A 16,591-nucleotide genomic window follows, 5' to 3' on the forward strand; every position below is an offset into this window, starting at 1 on the left:
TTTATTTATTTATTTATTTATGTGTGTGTGTGTTTTATGTGTGTGTGTGTGTGTGTGTGTGTGGCCAGCTCAGCCCACCAGGGGGCGGGGCTGGCTGTCATGTGGTGCTGGGGATTGAACCACGGTCCCTGTGCTTTGCTAAGCTTGTTGTAAGTAGGTGCTTTAGACCACTGAGCCATCTCACCAGCCCTCATTCAGCTTTTAATGAGTGCTGTTTTTATGCTAACTGTTACACAGGGAAGAAAAAGAAAACCATATTCTCTGTGGCAAGGTAGAACACTATTAATTTATAGTGCATATATTTTTGCCTGGAAAAATATTACAGAAGGAAGTGATAGGCAATGAGTTCTTGCTCTGGACTCCGCAGAAGTGAGGATCATTTTATTTGTCCCATTGTTCATTTCTTTTGATCAAATGTTAGAAAGTTTTAAAGGGTTACACAGGATTAAAATTCAAATAATTTCATTTATTAAAGCTTTCTATTTATTTTTCATCAACCTATTATACACCAATTTAATTCCCATAGCATATGTATTATTACGGTATAATGTTTTTAATCCAGTAAACAACTCACATATGAAATAATATCAGGTAGTATAATCCCTCCTAATATTATTTTTATAACAATGTTATTGATATCTGTTGAAAGTAATTAAGTTGCTTTCTTGTTGTTCAACTTGTGTCCATCAACATTCCCACATAGTTTAAAAAATGGAATTCATATACTATCACCTTCACTTTACAAATAAGAAAGAAACCTGAATCCTATTCTGTCAGAACAAAACCCAAGTCTCTATAGTACAGCTCAACATTGTAGTAAACAGATATAAAACTTAGTAATTAACCTAGGAAAGGAAAGATTATGTACTTAGTAATGGCCAACTATTGAAAATCTATCAGATTCTTACTCTTAGTCTCTTTCATAAATGGCTTGTTAAAGTGACACAGAAGTTTAATGTTAGAAGCTAGTTCTAAAAGAATGTAGTTAGAATCAACAGTAAAACATCTGGAATGTCTGTTCTAGAAACCAGAAAGAGGTAGAAACAAACACTAATGTTTTCTATTGACCCAGAGTCTTCCAACAGTCTACTCAATAAATTAGAAGTGATCAGGAATGTGTAGAGAAATTGAGAATTTTTAATTATCCAGAAAAAATAAGTTGAATACTCTTATTAGCATCTTCAGATAGTTTCTTTCCAACAAAATTACAAGTATTTCTGTCCCAAAGAGTAGTGTGCGAAAGCTCCTGAATGGTACTTCTTGCCAGAGTATAATGACTTGTTCTTGATCAAACCTGACCAGAAATGGAAGCACATCTGAAAAATAAGAACAGCCAAATAGTTCAGTGGATTAAAGCACCAGGAAGTAGGCACAGGGGCCGGGGGTTTAATCCCTCAGCCTGCCATGCCTTCCCTGCCCCCGGGGTATGCTGACACAGCAATTGAGCCTGAGTGTGGCATGCACCTGTAATCCCAGCTCTTGGGAGGCTGTAGACAGGCACATCACTACGAGTCTGATTTAGTAGTGAGACACTAAACATCCCGTAGACTCATCCCTTAAACAGAAAGAGAAAGAAAGAAAGAAAGAAAGAAAGAAAGAAAGAAAGAAAGAAAGAAAGAAAGAAAGAAAGAGAAAGTCATGTGTAACATTATAATGTCAGCCTAGGCTGAAAAATATATCTTTCAGACATTTTACAGAAAAGACAGATGTGTTGGGTGTTTGGAGCATTAAAGTGGTGTTGTATCATAGTGTCATGAATAAACTTAGGAAAGAGCCAGGCCTTTCTCCACTCCTGTGGCTACCACTCTGGTGGAATTGAGGAGGTAGAACTCTGATGCAATGTCTAGACATACAAACACTGTTCAATCCAGTTCGCATTGCTTATCTACAGCACGACAGCATTTTTCAATCATTAAAACTGCAGGATGCAGGAATATATTATCTGTAACATTTAAGAGGGTCTACTTCAGATGACCATAGCCTGTGGCTGTGGATATAAAGCATCTTTGAAACATTCATAACTATATAATTAAAACATAAACACTTGAGAGCAAAAGGAACTTGTGGAAGAAGTATATGAGAACAATTGCAAGCGTGCAAACGCCAGGCACTTTTTGAGCCCTAGCAGACTCCGTAACTTCTTCCGGAGATAGTGGTGCCACGTGGCCGTGGAGCATTTCGGGAAGGAAACTGATACTGGCCACCTTTGAGAGCACCCAAGGGTTTGGGTAACGGAGCCGAGATGTGGTTCGAGATTCTACCTGGAGTTGCCATCATGGGCGTGTGCTTGGTCATTCCCGGAGTGGCCACTGCGTACATCCACCGGTTCAGTAACGGTGGCAAGGAAAAAAGGGTTGCCCAATTTCCGTATCAGTGGAGTCTGATGGAAAGAGACAGGCGCATCTCTGGAGTTAACCGTTACTATGTGTCAAAGGGTCTGGAGAACATTGATTAAGGAAGCGTTTTCCTGATTGATGAAAAAAATAACTCAGTTATGGTCACCTAACCCTGCTGGAAGATTAAGCGGTGTATTATGTGACACGCAGCTTAGTTTTATGTGTGACGTAATGCTTAATAAAAACAAAATGAAAAAAAAAAAAACCCTCGTCATGTATAATTTCACCCAAAGAATTTACCACCTTTATACTTTGTAAAACTTTCAGTGAACATGAAAGTATTGTTTAAAAACAAGTACATTACAGCATCGAGGGAATGGGACATAATGCCACAGCACTGGAGTCACTGTCATTAAAAGCAGAACAAAGAAGATTGCTTTAGCTAATTTAATAGAGCTTGAAACAGACAAGAGATAATGAGCAAAGTGGAGACAAAGCCACCATTCTTTGCAAATTAAATGACTTTAAACTTAGCAAAGCAAACAAACTCAATGGTAAGGCCTTAAAATAAATAAGAGCCCAGCAATGGCTTACTACAGGTAGGGTCAGCAGTACAGTAGACACGCAACCTGCTCCTTAGCAGCTGAACTGAGAGTTGTTCATTTTCAGCTTTGATTATTTACAATCTACTTGCATGTTTATGGCATATGAGGATGTTAATTTTTTGAAGGACGTGTGTGTCTTGCCAGTTTTTGTAGCACAATGGAACCATCTCTTAATTACTGGACGAGTTTCCCCTTCATGTTATGGAATAGGACCTTGCACCTTAACATACACACATCCACCACATCCACCTTGGACACAGGATGGTTTGTCATCTTCATTTTGAGAAAGTGAACTTAATAGTTCACCATTTTGTTTTGAGGATTTGAGAGAAAGGGGTCAGTGTTTGGGGTCTCATCTAACTCTACTAGCAATAACTAAGAAATGATGAATACTTCTTGGTTATATAATTACTTAGAAAACATAAAATGCCTATTTGAGTGAAAGTTTCAGTTTCACTGAGAGCAGTTCAGGATTAAATAAACTAATTTTTATTGTAACAGAAAATCTTTCACGTGCAAAAGGCAAGGATATGAGAAGTCAAATTTTCCTGAGGATGATTTGTAGTCATGAATAGTTCTCAATTTCATCTGGTGCACACTGGCCTGGCCATTCTGGTTGTTTGAATACTGAAATTCTTTGATAACTAGCCACTCCCTTGCCTTTGCTGTGGGTCCCTCCATAGCCCTAGATGCTTCTCTGGCGCCTCCTCCTGGACACCCCTACCCCACTCCCTACTCCCGGTGCCAAGGGCCCCACAAATGGATCACGTACAAGATCCATAAGACAGCCTGGATTTCCAGCCTGCATCTTTTCTAGGAAGCTAGCACCCTTTCTTCAAGCATGCTTTTTTTTTTTTTTTTTGTAATTCGGTATTTTTAAATGTTACAATTAGGCCAAACTATTTTTGTGCCATTTGGCATTTATTCTTAAACATTTATTTGGATTAGAATAAATGAATTTTACTATGCACTTCTTATTAATGAATAAACAAAATAAAAAAATGCTACTTCTTATCAAGAGCCTCATTGTAATAATTAGTTCTGGTTCTTGGAATTTACCTGAAAAGATTTAAAAAATTGTAAAAATGTTCACGGTTTATTGTTGACCCCTTCAAAATAACAAAATGTCTAAAACTAAATGTAAGTATGTGTGTGTACATGCGTGTGTGTGTGTGTGTGTGCACATGTGCATTTGATGCTTAGGACTGAACCCAGGTCATCCATTGCATGTGTCATCTTCATCCTACCGCTCAGCCACACCCCCAGCCCCACTATGTGCACATGTGCGTCCTTGTGGGTGAACTGCAATCAATTCGGTTTGCAAACAAAAGCTTTCAGCAAATCTAACTTCCGTTGCAAACTCACATCAGACAACAAATAAGACGATGGCCATCTTCCTCATATAGACACAATCGCAGCTGTCTTCCCTAAAATTGCAAAACATATTAAGTTCATAAACTGAGGACATATCCTATATTTCCATCATGTAATAATGGGATTGTGGTTCAAAATATACATCATTAAGCAATTTCCTTATTGTGCAAAGGGCCTGGGATGTGTATACACACACACACATACACATACACACACACACACACACACACACACACACATACACATACACACACACAGCAACTATGGCATGAACAAGCAATCTTAAAGGACAAATACCATACATGAGTCTCCATGCAGCCCATGAATATGTATTACTTATATAGAGAAAACAAATTGTATAAGAAATATATTTCTGAGGGGGCCGGGGAGATGGCTCAGTGGAATAAGTTCTTCCCTGGCAAGCACAAGGGCCTGAGTTCAATCCCTGGTTCTGAAAAAAAAATTTCTTTTTTTTTAAGAAATATATTTCTGTTAAAATATATCTTTCACTATAGAAGTGCACATAAAATGCATATATATATACATACTCTCTATATACTTTTCATTTCATTCATATTATATAACAGATTAATACTTGAATCAATTCTATAACATAGCTGTTTAAGAGACTATAACCACTGCAGATAGACATTCAGATACATTTTGATATATTCGTAGTTTTACTCTCAAGGAAGAAGTAGAAACTTTTCATAGACACCTGATCGAAGAAGGCTGAAGAGAACCAAAACGCTACAAATGAAATGAACAAAAAAAGTTAAATTTTGCTTTGACTCATGAGATATTTCTTTTGTTTTCTATTTTTATTTATTTATTTATTTATTTATTTATTTATTTATTTAGTGGAACCGGGGATTGAACTCGGCCTTGAGCTTGCCAGGGAAGCGCTTATTCTACTGAGCCATCTTCCCGGCCCCATGTTTTCTATTTTTTATTTTTCTCTATTTCTCAACTTTTCTGGAGTATTTTATAGTCAGAGGTGGAAACATGATTAAAACTAAGATTTAATTTATGAGTTAGCGATGTTAAAAGTTAGACGCCCTAGTTTCTTTCATCTCCCTCCACTACATGCTGGAGGCCCAAAATGCTGCCCAGACACGTTTCCAGGAGAATTTTCCTTTGGTGCATTTTGATTAATCTGCAACAGCATTGTACCAGCATAGGTATTTTAAGGCCCGGCCAAATAGCTCAATGGATTAAAGTGCAGTGCTGGCCCTGCCCCCAGGACACGTTGAGGGGCATGCTGAGACGGCTTGGCAGGAGCCTGTAATCCCAGCACTTGAGAGGCTGAACACACACAGGTCACTACAGGTCCAATCTACATAGTGAGATGCTGTAGCCCTTTAGACCCTTACTAAAAACTACAAAAAAGAAAAAAGAAAAAGAAAAAAAACAGCAATAGCAGTAATAGATTGGCAAGGCTTTTCTTCAGTGTCCATGGATTCTTCTGTGCCAGGCCTCAAGTACATCATAAGGACAATATGGATTGAAAAGATGGTTCTTGTTCTTTATTTTTGAGTTTCTTGAGGTTTTCTGTTGATTACTTCCAGCTTCTTACCCTACAAGGACAGTAGGCTTTCAGACTCTTTTCTCATACTAGCAAATACAAAACTGATAATTTTCTACAGCAAGACTTGTATTTTAACCACCATACTGACAATGGATTAGTGGAGCAAATCTTGCGGGAGAGCTCATGTAGGTTATTTAAGAAAAAGGAGAGAGTGAGTGTGGTTGAGGTGTTGAGGAAATCCCAGCCACATGACCGTGTGGGGCTGCACTGCTCAGTGTATGTAGTTTCATTTTAAAAATTCTCTCTTTAGACATAAAGAAGATAGGAAGCACTTCATTAAGAGTGCACAAATATAACTTTTAGATATTATAATATTTTTAGTATAGAATTCATCCCTCTGTTTTTATATTGCGAAGTAGAATTCAAGAATCTATGTTCAAAATTTATAAATTAAAAATTAAGATACAAAGTAGTCTTTTCTGTGTCCTCTGCCAAATATCTCTGCGCCTTGGTGTTTAGCATCTTGGAGGCATTTTCTCCAAGTTTCTACTTCACAGAACATTTGGTCACATGGCCTTTTCTAGGCATCCGCTAGTCACAAGACATTCAGGCCATAGATTTCCTGAGCCAAGACACGTGAAGGCAAATGACAATGCCCTTTTGACTCAGAATTTTTATTTATAATCCACTTCCTGAGATCAACAGCTATTTTCGTGTTCTACTCTCATTCCTCCCTACTGACAGAACAGCCTCAATACTGAGACACCCATCCTCCAGAGAGAAAACACAGAGATAGAGAGAAAGGAAAGAAAGGCAAATCTTGCCAAGAATCTTCTGTCTTTCACACCACAACTCACAATCAGGTTGTTCCTGCTCTAGTTGCAAACCTGTAGCTGAACAATTTTTCATCACCAGGCGCAGAGTTATCTGGGCAATCTTTCTTCCTAAAAAGTTATTTTTTCCCTAGTATTTTAGTAGAGGGAACAAGGGCAATAATCTTATTGCAACCTGTAATAGAATAAGAATTCTCCCGCTTATAATCTAAAGAATTCACATATATTTTGATATGAAAAATGAAGCACAGATTGAAATGAAATAGCAGGACATTTCTCCAGTCTTTAATCCTCCGTTTTCTTGACCCACAGAGTTTCTCAGCTGGGGAAGCCCCAGGGTTCTCAAGCGAGGATTTGTGTTTCATTTTATGTAGGCTCAGTCAGCAAGACAAGCCAGACATCACGAATACATGATGAATGCTCTTCAAGTTGTCATTTGATTATAGAGCTGCCCATTTAGGAAGGCAAATCCTCATTCTTCTCATTTCAGTTTGCCTTTAGGCTTCTTGTAAATGTCACCTTTTCCGAGGGCTTGCCTGACCATTCACTTGAAAATCACAAAGCCCTCATACCGTAGTGTCCCCTTACTCTTTGCTTAGATTTCTCCATGTGAGTTATTGACCTGTATTAAGATTAGGTGTTTTTGTCTGTTTTAGCCATTGCTGTATCTCCAATGATTAGAATCTGACTTTTAGTAGTACTCAAAAATATTTATTGAATTGATGAATGTCAACTTATCGAATGCTTAATATATATCAAGAACTGTGGCAGATTGTGTCTACATAAGTTTTCTGGCATTTATCCTGAGACCTTACAATATAGACCACACTATCCCTAATTTACAGATTTATAATTGAAAGGACAGAATAACAAATATGCATGGTAATCCTGTTCAGTATTGAATTTGACATCAGGTTTGATTCTCTGCAGTCTCCTAATTTTTCCTTTTCATATTTTTGTTCCATATTTAATTAAGTGAATTTTAAACAAGCATGGAACATTCCTCTGTTGTCACAGTAAATGCATTAAATTCATATTAAAGTCCCCGTAGATCAAGGACCAGAGAAAAGTTTTCTGAAAACAAGGCATTCATCTTTTGCTTATTTCTGAAGTTGTAAGTTACACTGAGATTTTTATTCAGTATCCCTCAAGCAATACAAGCATGATGTCCTTAAAATACGATTTCTACAAAAGCAACATATTAGAACTACAAAAATATCAGATTTTAAAAGTTAGTAAGGGGCTGCAGAGATAACTCAGGGGCCTAAATGCCTGCCTAGGCAAGCACAAGGACCCAGGTTTGCGCCCTAATACTGCATGCCTTGCCAACTCTGCCCAAGTTGCACCAAGCTGACCACCAAGACCAGGCATGGTGACGTATGCTTGTTATCCCAGCTCTGAGGAGGCTGAAACAGTAGGATCACTATGAGTTCAAGCTGTGTAGTGAGACTCTATATCAAATACATTTTTAAAAAGTAAATAAAACACTAGAAGTAGTCCAGAAAGGAGACATAAGAATTTATACTCTATTTTTTTTTCTGAAAGAATTTTATCTCACTGTGGTAAGAATAGTTAGCATGAGACCCTCTCAACAGGTTTTTGAGCAGATAACACAATATATTTAAATATAAGAATAAAGCTATATAGCAGACCTAGAGAACTAATTCATTTTCAAAAGTGAGACTTTATGCATGTAAGTTAACACATCCCCATTTCCCTTCTGCCTGGTCGCTGCCAACCACTATTTCGTTATCTCAATGTATAAAACTTGGTGATTTCAGGCACATTTTATAAGTACAATCATGCACTATCTATCTTTCTTTTTTCCATAATTTTATTGAGAGACAAATATTTGTGCCGATTAGTTGAACAGAATGTTAGCTATGATACACTTGCTGGCAAGGAGTTTTTAAGACTTATTTTTTGGTCAGTGTACAAGCAAAAACTCAGCATATTCTGTTTGGTAAGAAAAAACATGAAAGTGAAAAGAACGGGGAAAAATTCAATATCCAGCCTATTAATAACAATTTTTGATTAAATTTTATTAACTTTTGAACTAACACGACCAGAAGGTTTCCCAAAGTTCACCAATCAATTTTTTTTAATAAAAGGCTTTCTTCATCCCCCTTTATACGCTGAAATAACCTAAGCTGTTTGTGTACAGTGTATGTTAGAGGAGGAATCACACAAGACCTAAGCTCTGTTACAGCCCTCTGTAACGTGACAGCCCTGGGTGCTATACAGGAGTAATCACATTTTATTCTCATAACAGCTCTGTGAGCCTTCATTTAAAAACAAAGAAGCTAATGCTCAGAAGTGTGGAAGCCAGCAAGGTTTAAGATAAGCATGGTGACATCACAGATGCTGGAGCTGAACCCAAGGCCAGTCCTAATTCTCTCTAAAGTCCATGTTTTATCTTTATATCATGAACCCTCAGCTATAAATATCATGTATTACCTGCCAATCACAATTATGTTACAAAAATTTCTGAAGTTCAAAGTAAGTTATGCAAAACCTGGAAGCCAGTGGGTGGTAGGACATACAGAGAGCCAACAATGGCCTTCCTGCTCCCTGGGCTCTCTGCCTTCTTCACTGTGGCCAGTGATGGACCTTCGTATTTCTACTGTTTGGCCCTATGAGTCCCACTCAGTATTACTATAACTTACTGCACTTGCTGCAGTGTGCATCCCCCATGCAATGAGCACTCCTGTGAACACAAAGACTAGGCATAATTATTGATGAGAACATAGATTACTATGTCCATTATAGACATTAATTTGTTAATATTTATTCAAATTAAATCCTGGCATATTGGCTGTCATCCCAAGCACTTTGGGAGATGGGGGCAAGAGAATTGGGAAAGCACCTTCAACCAAGGGGTAATTACAAGTGAGGCAGTGACAGGGCTGAGGAAAATGCTTTCAGGCATCCAAGGCTGGGAAACCTGAATAGTTGTGAAAGTAAGTATGTGGGAGGAAACTAAGGGAGGAAGGACACTTGCAGCAGCCCCGGGGCTGTCTGGGCAGGCAGGTATCTAGAACTGTCTCCATTAGAGGATAATTTGTTTCCTAGCTACAGGCAGAAAAGTAGAAGGATAGGGGCAGTTCTGCATCCTTTTGCTGCTTGATTGCCTTTAGCTCAAAAATAATGTATATGTCAAAGAGGGATAGGTTCAGGTAAAATTTCTGGTGTCTTCAGTATATTACTCATTTTCATGTCTTTGTGTGTGCATGTGTGAGTGTGTGTTGTGTGTGTGTGTGACCGTGTGTCTGTGTATATGTGCGTGTGTATAATTTTTTTGTTGTCAGTATCAAGTACTGGGAATCAAACCATGTTGTACCTGTAATTGAGTTATATCCCAGTCCCTTTAATTTTAATTTTTAGACAGAGTCTTGCCAAGTTCCCCAGGTAGGAAATGAAATTGAAATTCTCTTGCCCCCATCTCCCAAAGTGCTTAGGATGACAGCCAATATGCCAGGATTTAATTTGAATAAATATTAGCAAATTAATATCTATAATGGACACAGTAATCCATGTTTTCATGAGCCTCCATAAAATTTTCTTTCTCTGAATTTTCGTCATAACACTTATCATTTTCTAGCTTTCTAATTTTTTGTAAGTGTATTAAAGTAATATTTTATTACCATTTAAATTTCCATCTCTCTGATTATTAATGAGTTTGTGCAATTGTCAATGCCCCTATTAACTTCAATAATACTCTTTATAAACTCAACAATATAGGTCCTTCATGGTATATAATAAGAACCATAGTCCATGTGTGGTAAGGCATTATAACATGCAAAATTGGAAAGACTCTTTGGCTTTCATGGGATAATTGTTGGTAGTTTCATTTGTTATCTAAAAATCTTCATGGTTAATAACTTTTGTGACTAAGAATTTGAACTAATTAGCTAGTTGTCCTGATTTTATAATTGACGATTTTATGCATGGCATAGGAAAGTTAAAATAAAAAAGCTACAAAAATATTTTTTTACTGTTTATAAACATTTGAAATTTTATTTAAAAAACAAAAATAAATTTTCTAAAGTGTTATATTATGAATAAGGGAGTCAATGTGAATTATATTTTCTCATTTCTTAGATGGAAAAATTGGATCAAAGGAAATTTACTCTTAACTAGACATACAGCTCATTGGTGTATCACCTGCTTGGCAAGTATAAAATCCTGAGTTTGATTCCTGGTCTCCCCCAAAAAAGAATTTACTCTCTTAAGTTATGCATTAGTACTGTATGAAATAATGAGAAGGACTGCACCATTTAACCAAAGCCATTTTGATGATTCAGCTACACTGATAGAAACTAAGAGTCAGTATCCCAACAGTTATGTCATGAAGTTCTATTGTTTGTTTCTGAATAGCAGCAAACAAAGGTTATCATGGTCATCTAACAAACATGGTCTGTTACAATACAGGAGACATAATAGACTTTCAGACTCTTATTTTCTGCCTAAATAGTACATGCACACACAATAAGTATGTTCTTAAGGCAGTGCCACATGAACCAAAAATTCAGATTAAGTATGGATAGCAGGTATGATGCCGCATGCTATAATCCCAGAACCCTGAAAGGCCAAGGCAGAGAAGTTATGAAAGCAGGCCTCAAGCCTATTCTAGGCAACCAGGGGCCCTGTCTGAAAAAAAAAAGAAATGGAATAGAGATGTGGGGCTATAGCTCACTGTGACAGTCCCCAAATAGGAGATTTGGCAGGGCTTTTGCGATCTATATCCTGCAGCTATCTTTATATCCTACCTTTGATCCTTTTTTTGTCACTGCAGAGAACCTAAGAAACATATTTTTCTAAGTTTTGACTTCCCACTTCTGCATTCTTCCTTCCTCTAGTCATCTATAAAACTATTGGAACACTAGCTGTCAGTTTGTCTGTCCGTTTATATATTCAATTATTTGACTAGTTGCATACTTACCATTTTTAAAGCCAAGTTCCATTTTACAGCCTCCTATACTGGTACTACAAGACCAAAACTCAGAGGAGGAGTCTTCTGAATCACTAAAGATCTTGCATTATGTAAGAGAGTCATATCTTCTCCATATGATCATTCATTGTAGTGTAGATGGTGCCTTATAAAAATCAAATTTTTAGTTTTCATAAAATATACATTCACTGTGTGAGAGAACAATTGATATACATAAAAGATCCTATCTTTAAATATGTTTAATTAGAAACAGTACTAAATATGATGTTAGTGTTGACAAAATTTAACAAATTTTGCAGAGATTGCATAATGACCTTAGGTTAAATGTCAAATTGTTATGGATGTGGGCTGTTCTAAATCCTACAGATTTAGGATAGTCATTTGCATATAAAACAATCACAATCAATTCAAACTTGAACCTATTTTGCTGCAGAGTTTTGTGTTTAATATTTAATAAAATGTTGATAGGAAGGTATAATAGGGCTCTCCACAGAAGCAGAAGCTGTAGGTGATGTATGTACTTAAAATAAGAAATTGGGTCTCATAATTATGGGAACTGACTTTTTTGGTTTTGTTTTTGTATTTTAGGGAAGGCTCTACAGGGTGTTCAGGGTCTACTACTAGATAACACTCGTAGTGATCTGCCTATTTACACCCTCCTAAATGCTGGGATTATAGGCTCTCGCCACCAAGACCAGTCTCTGTTGCCCTCTTGGTGTGCTCCGGGGGACAGGGCCAGCATGGCAAGCCCAGGGATCAAACCCCCGGCCCCTGCACCTGTTTGCAGGCATTTTAATCCTCTGAGCTATTTGGCAGGCCCTGGGTACTGATTTCTCGCTCCGTAGTCTCCTACTGTACTTGGAGATCCAGACATGGAGACCCTCACTAGGGGTGTAAGTTCCAGTCTAAGAGCAGAATCATGAGACTCAAGAAAACCCTGTAGCTTTCGTCTGAGTGTGAGGACCAGGGAGGAAGAATGCTCCTTTCAGGGTAGCGAGATCTGGCCTTCAGTTGATCAGCTCACCCTCCCTACCCAGGCAATCTGCTTCACATTAATTCTAGTGTTAGTGTGATTCAAATGTTAATCGCCTCCAGAAAGATCTTCACAAATGCATCCAGATTACTGCTTCACCTATTATCTTGACACAACATGTTCCAGTAGAATCGATACATAAAATGAATCACCCAAAAGTGGCTTTTAATTAATAAAGATTTTAAGGTGATTAATTCAGCTGAATGATCCAGATTATAAATAAAAAGGACTATCTAAAATAATCTATAATTTTCCCTCTGTGAGATAACCACAAACTGTAATTCAGTATGTAGCTTTCCAATAATTGTATACCAAAATTAAGTGCTCTGTGCCTCATTGATTTATGCTGACACGTATTTGGATATGTGTAACTGATTAAATTCCATATATTGATTGACTGAGGAATTCGGGTTGAAATCATGTATAACACATTCAGATTCCACAATCATTAATTTGCTTTGCTACTCACAGCAGAAGAGAAAAGCAAAAGGTTGATATATCGGAATAGAGATATTTAATCATTATTATTTATACAATTATTATAGAAATTTTACAGATATTTTGTGGAAATAACTAATGTCATTAATAGAGATTTAATAATAACAATTATTGGTATGTATATACCTTAAGATTTAGGATGTCAAAAATAAGTAGTCTACCGTTGTTCAAAATTATAATCAAGCACTGTACAATGGAATTTCACATATGAAAGAGATTGAATACAAATGAAGATATATTAACTTATTGCTCTTTCAGCAGACTTGGGCTTTGGTGTTTCTTTCATTCACTTCTGAATGCACTGAAAACTTCAGAACTATTTCCTAGGTGCAAATCAGGCCTTATTTTTTCTATCCTTTTGGCACATCTTGTACATTTTTTTTTAAATTTTATTTATTTATGTGTGTGTGTGTGTGTGTGTGTGTGTGTGTGTGGCCAGCTCAGCCCACCAGGGGGCGGGGCTGGCTGGCATGTGGTGCTGGGGGATTGAACCGCGGTCCCTGTGCTTTGCCAAGCTTGTCCCAAGTAGGTGCTTTAGACCACTGAGCCATCTCACCAGCCCACATCTTGTACATTTTTGAAGAGTATTTGAAGCATGCTCACTGCCTGGTACCGGAACATATTTATAATGCTGTGACTCCTATTCAGAGAGATTTAGTTGAAAGAGTACAAATAAATAGCCTTCTTCACTTTTTGTGGATTTCCTATACTGCTATATCATAGTACTACTGTAAGGTCTGATAACCCCTCATAAGGCTTTTAGTTACTGTCAATCAAATCAGATCATTTGATCACGCTGTCGTTTTGATCCTTCCTAATAGCTTATTGGAATCAAGCCTTTGCTGAAAAGTTAAATACATGAAGGAAAGCAACATGTAGGGAAAGCAAATGGTTTTATCTGTGTTGCCAACATCTGCAGTTGATGAGGAGCTAGTGTCAGGCGGATTCTGGGGCTGCTTCCAGGCTCTGTGGGAAAGAATATGAGAATCAGTAGTCGCTTGTGGTAGATTTAATATGTGTAGGAGTTCACCAGATAAAGTAAAGAAGTGAGGGAGAGTATTCCGAGTAGGGAAGAAAACATGAGCAAAGGCAAAAGGCTTGGAAGAGGATGCCTCATAGAGAGAGGCAGGAAGGGTGCAAGTGATTCAGAGTGCCTGGGACACGATTTTCAAAATATGAAATTGTGAGAGATAAGAACAAGAAAGCCAGCAGTGTGAGTCTATGTGTAGTCAAGGAGGTTGGCCTCAACTCAACTGATCAAAGCCATTAGTGGGTTTTTTTGTTTGTTTGATTGATCTTTCTTTTTTCTTTCTTTCTTTCTTTCTTTCTTTCTTTCTTTCTTTCTTTCTTTCTTTCTTTCTTTCTTTCTTTCTTTCTTTCTTTTTTTGATGGAACCAGGGATTGAACTCAGACCTTTGCACTTGCCAGGCAAGTGCTTATTCTACTGAGCCATCTCCCTGGCCTCATAGAAGATTTTTAAGCAGTGAAGTTATGAACTTATGTAATTTAGAGTTTAAAATGGTTGTCATGGTGCTATTTTTGAGGGAAACAAGCCCAGGAGAGCTAGGATGCCCTCTGAGGAGATGAATGCAGTATTTTTGATGACTAATGACTTGGGCCTGCACTGGTCAGCTTTCTATTATTGGGATGAAAAGGTGACAGCTTTAACTTAAAGGAGGGAAAGTTTGTTTTAACTGTTTGTAGTATATGACCACCTGGAACCAAGGCCAGAGCCTCATAATACAGGCATAGTAGATCAACTACTCACCTCATGGAATCTAGGAACAGAAAACAAGGGAAGAGGCTCGGAGGTAGGGGCGAGCAGCCCACACTCTACAAGGTCACGCCCCATGACCTCCTCACACCTGTCCACAGTGTGCTTTACTGACCTCCTAGGCAGCTCTTAAACTATTCAATTTGGTGATCAAGATTAGCCATCTCAGGGCCTGAACAAAGGCATTACTGATGAGGGGCAGAAAAGAAAAAGCAGAGTATCATTTAGTATAAAATTTCCTGCACTGGGGAGATAGCTTGATGCATAAGTGCCTACCTAGCAAGCGCGAGGACCCGGGTTTGATCCCCGGTACCACATGCCGTGCTGGCCCTGGATGATCTAGCCCCCAAACCAACCATGGTGGCATATACCTGTAATCCCAGTGCTGGGGAGGCTGATACAGGAGGATCCCTGGGAGTCCAGCTTTGTATCAAGACCCTGTATTAAAGATAAAAATAAAAATATATATATTTTTAATTTTTCTGGCTAGGTAAAAAGAATAAAAGGAGAAATGTGTAACTACATAGACTGGGTACACCACAAGTGAAAATCTGAAGAACATAATTATAACTAGATGCCATATGCCTAGACTATAATATGAAGATTAACTTCATTGAAATATTTGTTTGCTTTAAACATATTTTAGATCGATTTAAAACTTACAACAAAATTAAGAGATTAGAGATTACCTCCCTCAGACATGCCTGACTTCCCTATTAACAACCTCCTCTAACAAATTTGTACATTTATTAAAATTCATCAATGTACAGTGATATATCATAACCGTGCAAAGGCTGTGGTTTACATTCAGGCCCATTCTTGATGTTTGCTATGGTTGAAATGTTTACTTACCCCTTGCCAAATTGTTATTAATCCTGATGTAAACGCATTCAGAGATGAGGCCTTTAGGGTGCGGTTGGATGATGGTGCCCCTATCCTCACAAACAGAATTAGTGGCCTTATAAAAGAGTACAAGGAGGGCCAGCCAGATAGCTTAGTGGACTAAAGCACTTGCTTAGACAGGCACAAAGACTGGGGCTCCATCCCTGTGCTGTGCTGTGCCGTGCCAGCCCCACTCCCAGGGCTCACTGAGATAGCGAATGAGACAGGGCGTGGTATTGCACGCCTGTAATCCCCGGGCTTGGGAGGCTGAAAACAGGAGGGTCACTAAGAGTCTGAGTTGTGTAGTGAGACCCTGTAGACCCTGTGCTAAATACAAAAAATATAAATAAATAAAAATAAAGAGCACAAGGAAACTAGCTAGCCTTGTGCCACCTGAGAATGACTAAATGGTGCTACCTACAAGGGGGTACCTTTTACCAGCCCTGAGTGCACAGTGGGGGGAGGTGTTATTAATCATCCAGCCTAGCATGCCTTTGATAGTAAGAAGTGGAGCATGTATGTAGAATAATTAAAATTATAATAATTTAAAAATATTGATGTACTAATCAATTTTCAGGTTTTATTGTACTAATCTATTTAAGGGATAGTTCCTTTGGGGGAAAAAGACCCTATTTTAAGACATGCAATTATAATAATACTATGTTGTCAAAACTGAAAACTTAAGAACAAAATAAAACCAGAAGGGACATAGGACAAAGGGCATAACTGAAACTGTCCTTGGCAAACAGGAAGCATGGTCACCTGACTTACAAAGTC

At 37.9% G+C, this 16,591-nt stretch overlaps 2 protein-coding genes across 4 annotated transcripts in view; both read left to right on the top strand.

Annotated features, from left to right (window-relative positions):
• Positions 1 to 16,591, top strand: part of Hnmt (histamine N-methyltransferase) — a 58,949-nt gene that overhangs the window by 25,194 nt on the left and 17,164 nt on the right. The window lies entirely within an intron of this gene.
• On the top strand, positions 2,226 to 2,690 carry LOC101566486 (NADH dehydrogenase [ubiquinone] 1 alpha subcomplex subunit 1). The gene has a single exon (XM_004626385.2). It carries the CDS (start codon positions 2,243 to 2,245, stop codon positions 2,453 to 2,455), a length of 213 nt encoding a protein of 70 aa, XP_004626442.1. The 5' UTR covers positions 2,226 to 2,242; the 3' UTR covers positions 2,456 to 2,690.

The sequence above is a fragment of the Octodon degus genome, unplaced genomic scaffold (assembly GCF_000260255.1).
Source record: "Octodon degus isolate 3935 unplaced genomic scaffold, OctDeg1.0 scaffold00014, whole genome shotgun sequence".
Classification (NCBI taxonomy): Eukaryota; Metazoa; Chordata; class Mammalia; order Rodentia; family Octodontidae; genus Octodon; species Octodon degus.

Coding starts and splice junctions, on each gene's coding strand:
- LOC101566486 (XM_004626385.2), top strand. CDS start 2,243: ATGTGGTTCGAGATTCTACCTGGAGTTGCCATCATGGGCGTGTGCTTG.